Below are 16489 nucleotides of genomic sequence, written 5' to 3' on the forward strand. Positions count from 1 at the left end.
AAATGTGCCTAATTTTACATTACAAGTTCAAAAGTTTCTCTTTTCTTAAACTCCGTGCTCATTCAAATGAGTTCACATAAATGGAGGGAGTATATCAGTAGCTCATTCAACTTTACAATTCAAGTACTAACTTTTGACCGTGGAAATTCTAATAAGTTGGGTAAAGATCAAAGGTTCTTCGATTTGGCAAAGTTACAGGCCTACATCGATCTGATAGAGTGATAAATATATAAATGGCCATTGGCCAAACACTCGAACTTTAGAAACTACACGTAAACTAGTGACTACTCTTTAACTTTTATTGACATTTTTAATTAAATCTATTAAGGTTATGTTAGACTGGACAAAAGGTATTTTTGTTCAGGACAGTATATATTTTAGGATTATGTAAGGACAAAATAAAGTTATATGTTTAAGGACAAAACAATCAACCCCAAACCTAAAGAACAATATTGAGAACAGGTAAACAGTCTAATTCTTGTTTATAGATAGAAAGAAAGAGACCGGTTTAAAAAAACAAGCCTTTTGACCGTGGAAAATGTGCATAAAATTACATATTATATAAGCCGACTGTTGGGAGATGAATTGAACAAACATAATCATACCACTCAATATTTACATCGGATTTAAAAATGACAACTTTGAGAAAGAATTATCAAAAGAATCAAAGGGGAAAAAAACATTTGGAGATCAAAAGCTTAAGATGGGGGACAACAATGAATACATTGTTATTCAATTTTTGCAGTCACACAATAGTAGTATAGTGGCCATCTTTTTGCCTCTTTTCATATGCCATAGGCATATATCAGCACATATCAATGAACGCCTATATTCAACTGTCCGATAAATCCACCTTTTCTTGAACAATGAAGCAGGAAGTGGTACTAATAAAAGATGTAGCGATCTCTGTATTGAGCTAGGGAAATTCCACCAAATGTTATAGTCCCATAAGTTTTGAAATCCAGTCTGATATATTAGCTATTACAAATCCTGCAAATACCTGCAAAAAAAGATGCATAAGCCAAGCCATATCATATTTTGCCTGTGGATCAATTGATTAGCATTTAGCAATGCCTCCTTAAAACTAGAAAATGAGCCAAAAGGTAAGCATTTGAGCACTCCAAACAAAAAGAGTTGGACTAATCATAAAGGAAAGACTCCACCTACAATATGGGATTTTTTTTTTCTGCTCCATTTTCTTGGTCAGAATATGGAATACTCAACTTTAACAGGTATAACTCTCGGCTTTTCAATAGTACAACAAGATGAAACTATTCCAGCTAAACCACACTGGTTAACTTAAGAGGTGAGGGTGAGACTATTCCAGCTACACTACACTGGTTAACTTAAGAGGTGAGGGACAGAAAAGAACCTCAGCTCGAAGTTTAAGTAAATAGACACAACGCCTCATTCTGCGACCAGATTTGCAATTTGAGGACTTAATAAATGTACCAAACGGACCACGTTCCAGTCATAAGATTCTAGCAAATGTGACTTATGCTGAGAAAGACTCCAACCAATTCACCGATGCATTTTAAAATGCAAAATAGATTTAAATATGACATTATCTTTCTCTTATCATTTCTAGCGCCCTAAAATGTCCTTGTTTTTTAATTAATTAATATCAGATTAATGCAATTCATATTCCTCAATTCTCATGGTCTCAGCTTCTGTTTGACAGTACAGCATATTCATTTAATGGAACATGCTGTAAATTGCAACATTAGTGTTAAAATCAAGTTTTATTGTCTGCATTAATAGATTGTTACCTGTGCTGAGCCAAGAATGTAAATAGCAGAATAATGACGTCCATGAATCACCATGTCAGCCACCATCGCAAGTGGAATTGTGAGAGACATGCCTAGGGTTGCAACTAATGGAGTTGTCCAAACAACACACAGTGCCCTAAGAACAAAAAAGCAAGTTATGGGTAAACTTGACAAAGCAGAGGTTAAGAGAGTATGTACTAGTGGTGGATAACTTGATCTTTCATACCAAAAGTAATCCGAGAGAACACTTCCTACGAGTCCATTGGCCAAAACAACTTCGTCCAATTTAGCAGAATGAGGTATTGTGAACTTGGGTTCAATACCTAGGGCTGTCAACGGCCAGACTGAAAAAAAGAAGATGAATTCACATCATAAATTAGATTTTAAAGACATCAGTCAAATAATACACAAAAATAATGTTGAGTGAATTATCTTGATTTTGAAATAGTGAATAAATTTAAAATGAACCAACTTGTCCACTAGCTTTCTCTAATTAGATATTAAGAAGATGCATAAATGCATAATTGCATTGCTTTTTTATGAATGCAGTGGGAAAACTATCTATCAGTTCATTGATCTTACATGTTATCAGACTTCAAAACATCTACTCTTCCAATTTTGAATCTCCCATCCGACTGTTATATAACATACTTTTCTTAGCAAGAAGCAGACTCAGAAAAAGAGCAACTTTAAAGACATTAAGATAATCCTTAGTTGCATTCTTATGCACTCTAATCTGTAACTGACATATTTTGTTAAAGAACTAATTTCAAAGTGAAGGACATCAACAAACAAGAGATGTAAACGAGAGTATTAAATCCATTTCAGTGAATCCCTACCCTTTTTTGTGACCACATAGTCCTACCTGATACTGGCAATTGGAAAAGTGAGGCCCAGGTTATACCAGTGTTTAAAAAAGCGCCCGCTTCCTCGCTTTAAGCGAGAAGCGAGGCGAAGCGTGAAGGGCAGCGCTTCAGCAACAGCAAGGTGAAGCGACTCAGGTCAGTAAAAGCGACCGCTTCTCTGTAAAAAGCGAGAAGCGGGGAAAGCGAAGCGAAGCGAAGAAGCGTCCGCTTCTCTGTTTTAAAATACCCAACCCTATTTTATTAAAAACGAGTTTTTGGATTAAACATTGGTCTGGACTTCTTCAACAACAGCGACTAGGGTTCTTCTTCTTCTTCTTCAACTTCAAGTTCAAGACTTCAAGACTTCAACAGGCTAAGTTGCTCTGACACGGCAGTTTAGGTGCCGTACCCGTGTCGACAAGACACTAGTATGGGTGTGGGTATGGGATCCGTACCGGATTTCGTCAAACAATTTTGGATACTTTGACCGCGACGGACGGGAAAATTCGAGATGAGATACAATTTGATTCTTGAAATCAAAACCAAAACTAGGGTAAATTTGAAGAAAATAGCATACCTATCTAGGAAATCAATCCTTTACTTATCTACAAGTTGAGAATAAAAAAGAAATCCACACTTTACAAGCTATACATAAGTATTCCACAAAATTTCTCATAATTTAGATATATTTTTATATTTTTATTTTTTTGAATTATTTTTAGCTGGATCCCCGCACTCGTATCCGTACTAGGATCCGTGTCACCGAATCTTAGAATTTACATCTCGAAGGTCCGACCTCTAGATCTGCACCCGTGTCGGACACTTGCACCCGTGTCCGAGCAACTTAGTCAACAGGTATGTTCTGAACTTCTGATTTTCATTCTTCTTCTTCTTCTTTTTCTTTTTCTTTCTAAACGTCCAAAAAGTGGCGAAATACTGGCGAATTTTTTCCAGAAAATTACTGCCCAATTTTTCCAGTTTTTAACAGAGAATTCCTCTAATTTTTTATATCCTTTATTCTAGTTCTTATTGCCTTTCTTATGTGTTATGTAGTTATTCTTTTAATGGCGTCAAAAGAAGAAAGGAAAGACCCGGCTTGGGCTTACTCTGAAAGAGTTTGCGAGACCAACAAGATGGCAATTAGATGTCTTTTTTGTGACAAGATTTCAAATGGGGGAATCTATCGTCAAAAAGCGCATCTAATCGGTGGTGATCCAAATGTCGCATCTTGTCCTAAAGTTCCGTCGCATGTGAAGGAAGATTTGAAAGCATTCCTTCAAAAAAAAAAAAAAGAGTTAAAGACTCAAATGATTCATGAACAACAACTGTATAATCTTGATGACGATGATGAAACAGAAGAAGGTGACGATGCTTCGTCGCTTCCACCAAAATCACAAAAGCGGGGAAGGATGCAACCAATGTCTTCTAGTTGTGGATCTACTGGCAAGACCAAAGGTCCTATGGATTGTTACTTCCCGCAAAAATCTGGAGATAAGGAAGGAAAAAGTGGTAATCCTCAAATTGATACCAAAGCGATTTTGAGGGATCGTGCAGTTACAATGTTTGCGCGATGGATGTATGATGTAAGTCTTCCTTTTAATTCTGTTAATTATACTGACACTTTTTCTGCTTTTATTGAGGTCGTAGGCCAATATGGTCCAGGAATGAAGCCTCCAACTTATCATGAAGTTAGAGGGCCATATCTAAAAAGAGAGGTGGCAAAGGTGAACAAAATCGTGGAGGAGCACAAAGTAGAATGGAACAAGGTTTGGTTATTCCATTATGATGGATAAGTGGACGGCGAGAAATGAAAAAATGATCATTAATATCTTGGTGAATTCTCCTAAGGGAAGCCGGTTTCTTGAGTCCGTTGATGCAAGCGACTCTTCGACTGATTGAACCAAAATGTACTCCTTGTTCAAGAGTACAATAAACTCTATTGTAGCAGAAAATGTTGTTCAAGTTGTCACGGACAACGCCAGTGAAAATGTTAAAGCTGGTGATTTGATGTCTGCTGGGTACCCGCATATTTATTGGACTCCGTGTGCAGCACATTCCATTAATTTGATCTTCGGTGACATTTTCAAGGAAAGACCCTTCAGTTCAGTCTTTAATCAGATAATTAGAGTGCATTCCTATATTGTTCAAAGGCCTTTGTTATTGAATATGATGAATCACTAAACAAAGAAGCTTGGTGAAACTTGCAAAGACAAGATTTGCTACTGCTTTCTTGACTTTGCATAGGATGTATGAGCAAAAAAGCAATTTGAAGAAGTTATTTGTTTCAGATGAGTACACTACAGTGCCTATAGAAGAGAAGCTGAGGGAGAGAATCTGCAAATATTATACTTTCTCCTTCATTCTGGAATAATGTGGTTCATGCATTGAAGATTGGTGGTCCTTTAGTTAAAGTGTTTCGTTTGGTGGATGGGGAGCAAAGGCCACCAATGGGCTACCTGTACGAAGCAATGGATAGGGCAAAGGAGGCTATTCAAGCCTCCTTTAGTGATCAAAGAAAATACAAAAGAGTCTTTGAGATCATAGATAAAAGGTGGGATAGTAAGCTTAATAGCCCTTTGCATGCAGCTAGACTTGTTTTGAACCCGGAACTGTTTTATGACAATGAAGAGAGGATTCTAGGAGATGAACCTTTGTGGAATGGATACTATGAATGTATTGAGAAGTTGATACCTGAAGAATCCGTGCAAGATAAAATAACATAGCAATTTAGTATTTATAGGAATGCTGAGCAACTTTTTGGAAAAAACATGGCGATTAGACAAAGGAAGACGAAGTCACCAGGTGAGCGAGTGTTTATGGGTTGCTTTAGTGGTAAGCACCCTCCACTTCCAACCAAGAGGTTGTGAGTTCGAGTCACCCCAAGAACAAGGTGGAGAGTTCTTGGAGGATGCCGAGGGTCTATCGGAAACAACCTCTTTACCTCTTCGGGGTTGTTTTATAGTTAATAAGTTATTTCTTTATCAATATTATGTTTTGAAAATTTGTTCTACTTCTACAGTTGAATGGTGGAAGCAATATGGCCATTCCACTCCAGATTTACAAAAGTTTGCCATCAAGGTTCTAAGTCTAACATGTAGCTCATCTGAGTGTAAAAGGAATTGGAGCGTGTTTGAACATGTAAGAACTAAGAAGAAAGATTTAGTATATTGAGATAATTAAATTATATCTCAATTGTCCTAATCTTACTAATTACTTATTATTTGCAGATTCATACCAAAAAGAGGAACAAACAAACCTTGAAGTGTCTCAATGATCTAGTATTCATTAAGTACAATAGAACATTGAGGCGTCGTTACAACGCTCGCAATGTAATTGATCCAATTAGTTTGGACAACATCGATGATGCTAATGAATAGCTAACTGGAGTCCCGGAAGATCATGCAGATGAAGAAGTATTTGAGGACACTTCTGATTTCACTTGGAGTGATGTTGCGGAGGCGCGTGAATTTGGGGAGAGGATTTACAGTTTGAGGGGGAGTACCTCAACTTCAAGTTCACAGAGGAAGAGAAAAGAGGCAGCTACTTTGTCCCTAGTTGATGAAGAAGAAGTTGAAGAAGATGACGAGCAATATAATAATGATAGCGGAATACAAGAATTTGACAATCTTGTAGAAGAATAGGATGCTCATTTTGTGCTTTAATTGATGCTACTATTTAGTTTTTACATTGAAGTATTGAACATTTGCTTACAATTACATGTGTTGTCTATGCAGTATTTATTTTAATTTTTTTTTAAAATTCCGCTTCACTTCAAAAAAGCGAGCGCTTCGCTTCTCGCTTTAAGCAAAATGGGGGTTGTCGCTTTTTCTCGCTTCACGCTCTTCACAACAGTGGGTTATACTATCCTATTAAACCATATTTACGTGTAAACATTAATAATGAATCATATCCTGTCATCTTGTATAGATGATACAGAAGCCTGGGATTCACAAAATTTACCCAAACATCAAATGTGTAAATAGGATTGGTGAGCCCCCAGTCACAAATAGCAAGTAAAAGGTCACCAGAATTTGAATCAAAATTGACCAACATCGCTCACATTTAAAACTTTGTGAAGTACTATACCGGCTAGCCCATTCTCTTAATCATTTTCCACAAAGAAAAAATTGTTGACAACACATGCAAGTAATGGAAAGGAACAGTATCCAGCATCATACACTAAGTCAAGTCCACTACAACTAGTCACCATTTAAATTGCAAAATCAAGACGTTAAAGGAAGTGTCTGACTACAATTTCATCAACTTACGTATGGTCTAATAAATTCAATAGCTTTGGAGTTAAATTGATCAACCAACTACAAAAGTAATCAGAAAATCGATGTAACTTCACAACTTGCATTTGTCTAGATTTACCTGCCCAAAGTGATATATAGACATACTGTAGCAGAAGATTACAATTTGAGTATGAGAAAATACAGCCAGTAAGTCGTTGTCCTATATTATAGCCTATCTAAACATGACTTATCTGATAATAAAACGGCTTAAATCATAGCTGTCTTTATCAGATTTTCATAGGATCACAGACAAACTATACGGGAGTCTCATCATATTGCAACATTTCTACTTTACAAGCTTAAATATGTTTTACTCTCAACCTCAAACCTGAACTTGGAAACTTGGAGAAAGAACTATTTCAGAAGACTTGCTCACAGAGCATGCCAAAGAGCAAAATGAGGAGACTGCTTGTTATATAACTCTACATATCAGCAACAACTAAACATTAGTGCAAAAGAATCAAATCTTACCAAGCCACCACATGGTCACAAGGGTACACAACCCTATGTACCCGAACAATTTTTGCATATCTACTCCTTTTCCTTCCTCACCAGCAAACTTTTTAAGAAGAACTGCAGATCATTAAGAGAAAACATTATTCATCTGTCATATTATATAACTAACACTTCGGTATCAAGACTTAATCCAGAAGAAGCCTAACCAGTGAACAGCCCATAAGACATAGCTGATAGAAGGCCAAAGAGATCCCCGAGGAGAGAACGTTCGCCACTTCTTTAAAAGAAACAAAAAGTTTAACTATCAGTCAACACCCTGAAACACAATTGAGAGGAACACTGATGAAAACAACAGAAAATTTAGTTCTCAGACGAAAATCCAAATTTTTAAATCACAAAGAAGATGCAGTTTTATCTTTAATGTTGTGATCGGACATTAAAGGATAAAAAGATTGACGTCTCAAGTTTCTTTACAACAAGGATAAACATATATATATTTGTGCTTGCCACTACTTCGTGTATATATACACCCTATTAGAGTAAGGCTTGCAGAACTAGGCTGACTCGTTCTTTGTCTCTAGCAATCAACTTATTCAGTTACAGTATAGTGACTGGTTTCTGCTAGCATTTCTTTTGCAGTTTCTCTTTCTTGAGAACAATTTTCTTAGCTGCTATTTCATCATAATCTGGTAGCTTAGGATGGACATGGCTATTCAAAGATGATATATTTCCAGGCTCTTGAACTGGAAAGGAATTTGACCAAAGAAAGTTGCCCACGAGGTTATCTTTGGGCCTTTCAGGTGGTAGATTGAAGGTGAAGAAGGTTGAACAATGGTATAAATGATGATGTAACGGAAAGAAAAGAGGAATGGAGTAGTGAGAAGTGGTGTCAATGTGAAGTTTGATGGCTGGCCGTGAATTTTCACAGGTGAGGCCGTGATCTTTTTCCGGCTACCTCTATTAATACCCAAAGAAAGAAAAACAAGAATTGGATAAGGCAACGTAGATATGGCTGACATGGATAATGACGTGTTGTCATGATTAGTGCAATTGAAGAATGCGCGAGGTTAGAGGCTTAAAACACTTCTGTACAAATTAAGGTGTCTAGTTTAGGACCCATGGAGTTGGGTGCCAGGAACAGAATTCCGTGCAAATTAATGTGTTTATTTGCCTACTATGCCAAATTCAAAAGAAAGTTCGGAAAAAGAAGAGACTGAAAAAGAAATCAAAGAAGCTTGGGAAAGCGAAAAAGGAAATACAATCATTAAAGAGAAGAAAATAATGATGCACCATCAGCAAGTAAAAATACATTAGAAACAGAAGTTATCCCCCAGCGCCCGCTCCCTCCATCTCACATTTGCCGGCTTAGCTGCTATTTCAGTTGGCCCTGCTTGATATCTGCCCTATGCCCCCAAACCTCTCTATTTCCTGACTCCCTAGACAACACACACACACACACACCAAGATCACCAGCAACACTTCCACCTCTTCCTCTCGAGCCGCTCACATCTCACGATAGCACCATCCTTGTCTCATCCAACTATTGCAGCTTCATCTTCCCCTTTCCCAGCCAAAGAGGGTGGAAACTCCCTTCCCCTCCTCCCTCTAGCCCTGTTGCGGACTTGCAGACTATAACATTACCACCGACTTGCAGCCGATCTCTTGCCCGAATAATACCTCTGTCTCCAACGCCTCCACTGTGTTACCCCTTTCCCCACTCTAAGCCATCGTCGACCTGCTTTTTTTCCAGTATACTCTTTGGTGACACTACCTACCTCAACCAAGGAGTTCCAGAGTACCCATTCCTTTCTTTCTTACTTTTCTGAACTGTCATAATTGCTAAATCAACCCACCTATAATGCTATTTGACTTGTTTTGCCAAAAATACATGCGCAGTTGCCACAAAATTGGAGACTAGATATGCTGCAGCAGGATTCGCAGGTACTAACTAACATAGGAGTTTGCACTATGAAAGCCCAAAGTACAAGAAACCTTGACATTATTACTGTTAGTACAGTTAGCGAAACAGGTAAAAGTCAATAAAGAGCTGAAATTCATGGTTCACAAGAATGTGATGTCAGGAATATGAGCTATTTTCTAACCTCACATATCCATTTATCAGTTCGTCTATGACCAATTACAGCAGACCTACTTCTTTCTATTCTTCTTTGTAATTGAATCATTGAACCTAATTTTTCCACCTAAAACTGGAAATTTCAGTGTCACATATTAGCCAGTAAAGAATCACAGAGCAAAACAAATGCAGCAAGACAAGTAAAATACATAAATTATTCATATAATAAGGAACCGCACGTCAAAAGAAACCCAATTATGACTCTTTACACCAAACATAACTTCAACCAGCAACTAAGAGACCTATTCTGAAATCGATAAAACCTAGGTGCATCAGAAATACATAGAAAGCAGCTTCTGTGAAGTGCAGGAATGCCTTACGAGGAAGAATCCAACTTAGATTCATCAGTCGCCCATGTTTTTCCAAGAGTTGTCATCACAACGCCAGACATGCTAACAAAGACTGCAACTACCTTCGCCATATTTAATGAGTCTTCACCCAGTAATACACCAACAAAAAGAGTGAATAATCCCGACGTAGAAGATAGTACTGTTGTGCTTGCAACACTAGTATGCTCAAGTGCTGCATTCGACAGGTACTGCAGAAAAGACAAAAGACACAAATAAGCTCAAACAAACTCAGACCATAGACTTTTCTTCCAAAGCAGGTTTTCCTTCTCTCTCTTTGTCCTTTCCTATTCACCTGGGAGAATTTCCCTTGGGCAAGGTAACAAAGTACAAGCATAACTAAAGTTGACATAGTACCTCAGTAATAAACCAGAGAGGAGCAAGATAGAATCCATAACGAGCAATTTGCCAGGTGGTTATTTCTTTTCCATTCTTTAAATCATCGGAATTACCATTGCATCTAGCAACTAAAGGTTTTCCTTCTTCCTCGGCAGAAAGATTTTCTTCACTATCTTTCCTATCAAATGATTTCAAGATTTCTATCTCGAAGACCTTCTGTACTGTATGCTTTAAAGGAGAACTACTATGTCTCATATATGATTCATTGCCAGTCTCAGAAATTTTATCAGCTCTACTACGGCGTCTCTTCAGCAAATCGCATATCCAATCCTTAAGAAATGCTACAGGGAGATAAATTACCAGCAAAGAAGCTCCAAGGTATGTGATTGCAAATGGCTGCTTATATTCTGAGAAAATGCCCTGGCACGGTACATACACAATAAAAATGTTTCAGTTCATCAGGTTGCAACATGTCCACCCGTGCAAATTTAAATTCAGTAATTCAAGAATATTCTTTGTCAAAGTAGTAATGAGAATTACAAAGGCCTTAGGAAATACTGAACTTATCATCTATAGTACATGGTGCATCTTTTACCATAGTTATCCGCGCACGGACATGAAAGATGTACTTTTGTTTACAAAACGCAAATTAATCCACGACTCTTCCTAATATAAATTTGACCTTTGAGAAGCAAAATGGGCAATAAGATCTGCACTAGGGAGTATCTTTTTCTTGTGCAACCTCATTAATGTGTGTTTAAAAACATAAAAACACTTGGGCTCAGGAGTAGAGACACCTAGGCAAACATGTGAGGTACAGTGAAAGTTCTGGCAATAGGCTAATGAGAATTTGCCCAGCACTGGAGCTTATGAGAACATAGCTTTCAAGGCATTAAGGATAAAGTTAATGCTTTTTTCTGGGGCGGATAAATAGGATGAAGTCAACGCTTCAAGGCTCACAGATGAGTAATTCAAATTAAGCATCTAATTTTTTGCGTTCCTTTTATATTTGTCACACTCTTAGATATCTTGTAAAGCATCACTAATAGTCATAGTTATAAAAATAGAGATGAAACATACAACAGATTAAGCCATGAGTAATGAGAAGCATCTCATTTGAACCACATGACAACTACTTGAACACCACATCCTCTTTCATCAGAAAATACATCAGAAGAAGAAAAAGAGTATCCTAAATCATGTCCGAATGACCCACAGCATAAGTTTATTTCTGTAGGGTAACATAATAAATAAGCCTAAACCTAATTGATGTTCTTATTTATGTCTTCAAAAACAATAAATGTGCTATCAGATCTCTAGCTACAATGCAATTCGTCCAAAATCATCAGAGCATAGAACAAACTACTGTTGTAACTTTTTTTTGCAAAGGTGAAACTACTGTTGAAACCCGAATCCCTAATGAAACTGATAATAAGAAATTTTCTGTAAATGTCACAAATACACATGCTGGAGTTCATTTTCTAGTTTCTTAATCCTCTGGGTAATATGTTAGCATCCATCCACATTATAAGCTGTTGACAGAAAAGTCAACTGACTGATAATTTCATCCCATATTCTGCACTGTGTTCCTATCTAATTTGAGATATACAAATCTAAACATTAAGACATCTTGATACAACAACTACACCTCAAACCCAAACCAGCCGGAATCGGCTATACAAATCCTCAATGCTGGCGTTAAAACTAACAATAAGCACTAATATTATGGGAAGACTAATAAAAATGTCAAAGTTTATCACTTTGTATAACTTGCTACCAAATTATGGTATACCCCAATAAAAAAACATACATAAAATATCAAGAGAAATGAGGAAAGAAAGAAAAATTTTACCTGGGTAACTTCAGCAGAGGTGACCCAAATAACAACAACAGCTGAAATAAGAAAGAGACCAGCTTTGTATCTCCAACCCATCACAACAAATAAAAAATAACTCAAAACCCAAATGGGTATTTTCAAGAATCACAAAATTGAACCAAAGATCTGAACTTTTTAGTTTGCCAATTGCTTTTCAACTTGTAATAAAACGTAAAGAAGACTCTTAAAAAAACTCAAATCTGACCCACTGGCTAAATAGTTTGGTTTGGATTGTTAGGTGTATGAATGAATGAATGAATTTATTAATTTAGAAATATATGAATGCTGAGTTGCTACGTTTTTAAGACAAACATGGAAAATAAGAATGCCAATAATATCGGAAATAATGGAGGGAAAATTGGTAAGAGGGTTACAAAATTTTCTGGAAATGTCAAATAATTAGTTAAAAGGGTCATGTTCATTTCCTCTTAGGTTCTTTCTATTTCTGGTTGTCGGTCGGCCGGCCGGATCTTGCTCCGCTGGATCATAATATTCAATATTTTTAGAGTTATTTCTATTTTTAGAAAGTAATACTCCATTTGCTTCAATTGTACAATATCTTTTCTATTTAACGTTTGAAATTGTTTGATTTTTCAATAATCCAAGTTAAATTTTTATTTTTAAAACCTGGTGTAATGTGTTTTTTAACAAATTAATTGTTAAATTATTTTTAAATATTTTATTTCTCTATCATTAAACGTATTACGTAAATCAAATTAAATTTTTAAACTTAGTACCCTAATGACCAAAAAAAGGGGAAAGAAATAAGAAAAAAGAAAGAGAGTAGATTTATTTAACATTTTAGAAAATGAAGAATGGGAGAGGCGTGCGGTAGTAGTAACTTTCAAAACAAGGTTTTATTTATTTGGGTGATACCTTACAATACAAGGACGGCGCATTTATTTAACCAATGTTAATTAGTTTGGAAAGAAAATTATGGACAGTTTGGTTCAAATTCAAAATCAGGTTTGTTTGACCAAAAATTATAACTTTTGGTTAAAACTATTGTATTTATGTAATGATGGATTAAACCTAGTTAATGATAATATCTCTAGATGAAACTTTATAACATGTATATAATGTGGAACAGATCTAGTGCGAGACTGACAATAATATACATTAAATATTCCAAAATGTATGAGTAATAATGGAGGAGTATCTAGCAATAAATAACAATATATGATATTTAAATAAAAAAAATAGGAAAAGTGATTCACCCAATGATGAATGAACTAGATGATTGTTCTTCCTCACAATGATGAGTGACAGATAAATCCTAGAATGCTCGAACTATTCTCGGATCTGATGGAAAAGTGTAGAATAATATGAATAAGAATCTTGATAAAAAGGTAATCTTTGTATCTTTTACAAGAGAGAGAATCTTTATCATAAGTCTGTTCTTATCCGGTAAATATCACAAGCCTCTTTTCCCTATCTTTTTCCTCTTTATATGGGACACACCCCAAAAAAACTTAATAGTACATGTACCCAGAATATTCTAAAAACTATTATACTCCCACTATTATATTATTCTAAAAACTAGCCGTTACAGTCCTTTTTACAGTGCTCGACCTCAATTATTGTTGAGATCTCGATCACAAGCTTCGTCGTTTCCTGATCGACCTCGATTGACCCTTCCCTTGATATTACCCCGCCCTAAATGCTCGGCGGTAGATTTCGACCTATACAGTTAGTCTCTCCGCTTATTGAGGTCGTCCTCGTACGACCTCGATGAGCGAATTTTGTTGGTTATGGTCGAGAAGAGTAGGCGAGTGGGTCGGGCAGTTAAGTTTGGGACGAGTTGGCAACATGGCCTTTCGTGAGCCGCAACTTTTGGGGTTACGTCGTTTCTGCACTAGAGTGACGTCATGACATCATGCGTCATTATGATGCGTTTTTCCGATGCTTTGCGTCGTTTCCCATGTGACTGTCAGTTGAGGCTGCCGTTTCGATTCTAATGCTGGTAATGATGGCATAATCTCTTGGTTTTGGTGCCCGAATTCTTATAAATAGAGATATGATGACATTCATTTGTTCTTTACGTGTTTTTATCATCAAAACCTTGTGCCTTCTTCTCCTTCCTCCATTGCTGTGTGTCTTCTTTCCTGGTCTTAGTGATTCCTGTTGTTTCTAATCCATCTTTGCCTGAATATCCTTTCTCTCATCGAAGTTATGGCTAATCTATCATCTGGTTCTGGTGTGGGAACTGACCCTATCCCTTTGGCGGTGCTTATGCCTACTCACGCTGATGGTGTCTTTGTCGCCATCGACGATGAGAACTTTCCTACGGTAGAGGAAATAATTCCGCGCGGCAAGAAAGTTAGGTCTGACTTCTCGAAGGCGCCTGAAGATGAGCCCGAGGTCTCTAAGTCGGCGATGAAAAAGGCTGATCTAGCGGAGCTTAGGGAAAAATTTGACATTCCTGCCCGCATCGATTGGGTCCCAGCAGGGCATGATGTGGTACAAATCCAACGCCCCGGGTATTGCGCTTTCTATGCATACCCCTTCCAGGTCATCTACGCTCTTCCCCTTCGCCCATTGGCGGAGGAATACTGTCGCTACTATTCCTACAAGCTCATCAGGATGCTTACTAAAATTGCGGAGTTGGCCGGGATCGAGATCACCCTCCGGCATCTGATGCATCTCTTCGCCCCTAGTTTCTATAGGGGGACAATGTTGAACCTTCGCCATCGAGGAGGCAAATGTTTAGTGGTGAAGATAGATGACAAGGCAAGTCGTCAGTTCTGGCATAATTGTTTCTTTGTTAGAACCGAAGACGTGGTGGCCAAAGCGGATGGCTTCCTCGAGACTTGGAATTACACTTGTAAGTGTCTATTCTTCTTTTGTTAAAACGTTTAACATGTCTATTTTAGTCGTAGGCTCTGAACTTTTGTCCCATCTTCGTGCAACCAAGACTACGCCCCCTCCTTTAGTCGGGGACATTTCTGACTGGATTGGCCGGGTTCTGCCTTACATCATGTGGATTCGTGAGTGGCCGGGCTTTGTTAAGAAGTTCGGGCCTGCTCCTTCCTTGGCCGGTGAGTTTATCTGTAGATATTTTTGCTGTTTTGGCCTCATGGTCGCCTACTTATTATAGTTCGCTCTTGGTGGTGGTGATAACTTTACTTTGATTTTTCTTTTCCAGCTCGAGGATCTTCGAGGAGGCCGAGAGCTCCTCCTCCTGCATTTCGTAAGAGGAAGGTTGCCTCATCTTCGGCGTCTATTCCCTCGGTGGCTGCGGCTAGGCCTGCTCGATCATCCGCTTTTGTTCCTTCCTCATCCGCGGCCAGGTCTGCTCGGTTATCGGCCCCATCTACTGCTACCTCAACATTAGTTTCTTCTCTGTCTGTGAATATTTCAACAGCGGAGCTTCCAGCTTCCCCCTTGCACCGTCTTGTGGACGAGGAGGGGGAGTCATCGACAAGCGGTGGGAACTTGGTTCCCTGTAAGAGAAAATCTGTGGACGTTGGTGATGGGGTCACCCGGGCCGTAGATTCAGTAACGGATGATGTTGTCATCCGTGAGACGGAGACTATAGTACTTGAGGACGACTTCGAGGTGGCGTTTTATGTTCTGATAGTAGCGGGGCCGTCGAAGGCGTACCTTCTCCCTTTGCGACGGTAGGATCCGAAGGGCCGGCCGATATGGCTTCTGATAACTTGCGGCAAGAGGGATCATCGACTTCGCAACCAGCTAACGAAGCTTCCTCACTGGCCGATGGGAGAGGCAAAGGCGTTGCCGAGGATGGCTACGAGGTGGGTTCTGACCTCGATGATGATGAGATAAGGATGATGGAGGAGGGATTTACCCAGCTGGAGGTGAGATTGGAGGGTCCACGCGGACTATTGCGATCCCCATAGATCAGGATTTATTAAAAGATACAGAGAACGTGGTTCCTTCCCTCGATCCCCTTTGCTCCGACATGGAGGGTCGAACTCTCCTAGAGCTAAATGATGCTACCTTATCGAGGAGCATAGCCGGCCTCGCCCTCAGGGTAAGTTTTTCAACACTTCATGTTTTTGTTTGTTATGTTCAATGTTTAGGCCTCGTTCTTACTCTGTCTATTTTCTTTTTCTTTCTTTTCCATACCGTGATCTTGGAAATTGAAAGCATCCGAAGAGAGACGAGGCATAAGGCATTTTTATGAAGTTGCGGCGAAAATACCGCGAGTACCGTTGTAAGAACCGGGAAATTTGTAGGCGGTTTGGTAAGAGCAATAATCTGCAGGCCTTTCTAGATGAACTGAAGGATAAGGATGACGAGCTAGTGAGGGTCATCAAAAAGTGCAACGTCCTTGAGGGGACGCTAAGAAATAAAGAGAAAGAGCTCGATGTTAGCAGGGCTGTGGAGGCTCAATATGGCGATCTGCAGGCGCAGGTTCTTCACGGCGAGATTACTGAGAAGCAAAACGAGTTGGAGAGGGCAGAG

General features: G+C 38.4%; 1 protein-coding gene across 1 annotated transcript; it reads right to left on the reverse strand.

Moving 5' to 3' along the window:
- Positions 1-523: 523 nt before the first annotated feature.
- Positions 524-12598, reverse strand: LOC107784313 (thiamine-repressible mitochondrial transport protein THI74). The gene is made up of 8 exons (XM_016605424.2): positions 12038-12598; positions 10204-10605; positions 9820-10037; positions 7572-7642; positions 7381-7482; positions 1996-2113; positions 1770-1905; positions 524-1000 (listed from the first exon to the last, which is right to left on the reverse strand). Exons 1-8 carry the CDS (start codon positions 12116-12118, stop codon positions 938-940), a joined length of 1191 nt encoding a protein of 396 aa, XP_016460910.1. The 5' UTR covers positions 12119-12598; the 3' UTR covers positions 524-937.
- Positions 12599-16489: the final 3891 nt, after the last annotated feature.

Source organism: Nicotiana tabacum, chromosome 23 (genome assembly GCF_000715075.1).
Source record: "Nicotiana tabacum cultivar K326 chromosome 23, ASM71507v2, whole genome shotgun sequence".
Lineage (NCBI taxonomy): Eukaryota > Viridiplantae > Streptophyta > Magnoliopsida > Solanales > Solanaceae > Nicotiana > Nicotiana tabacum.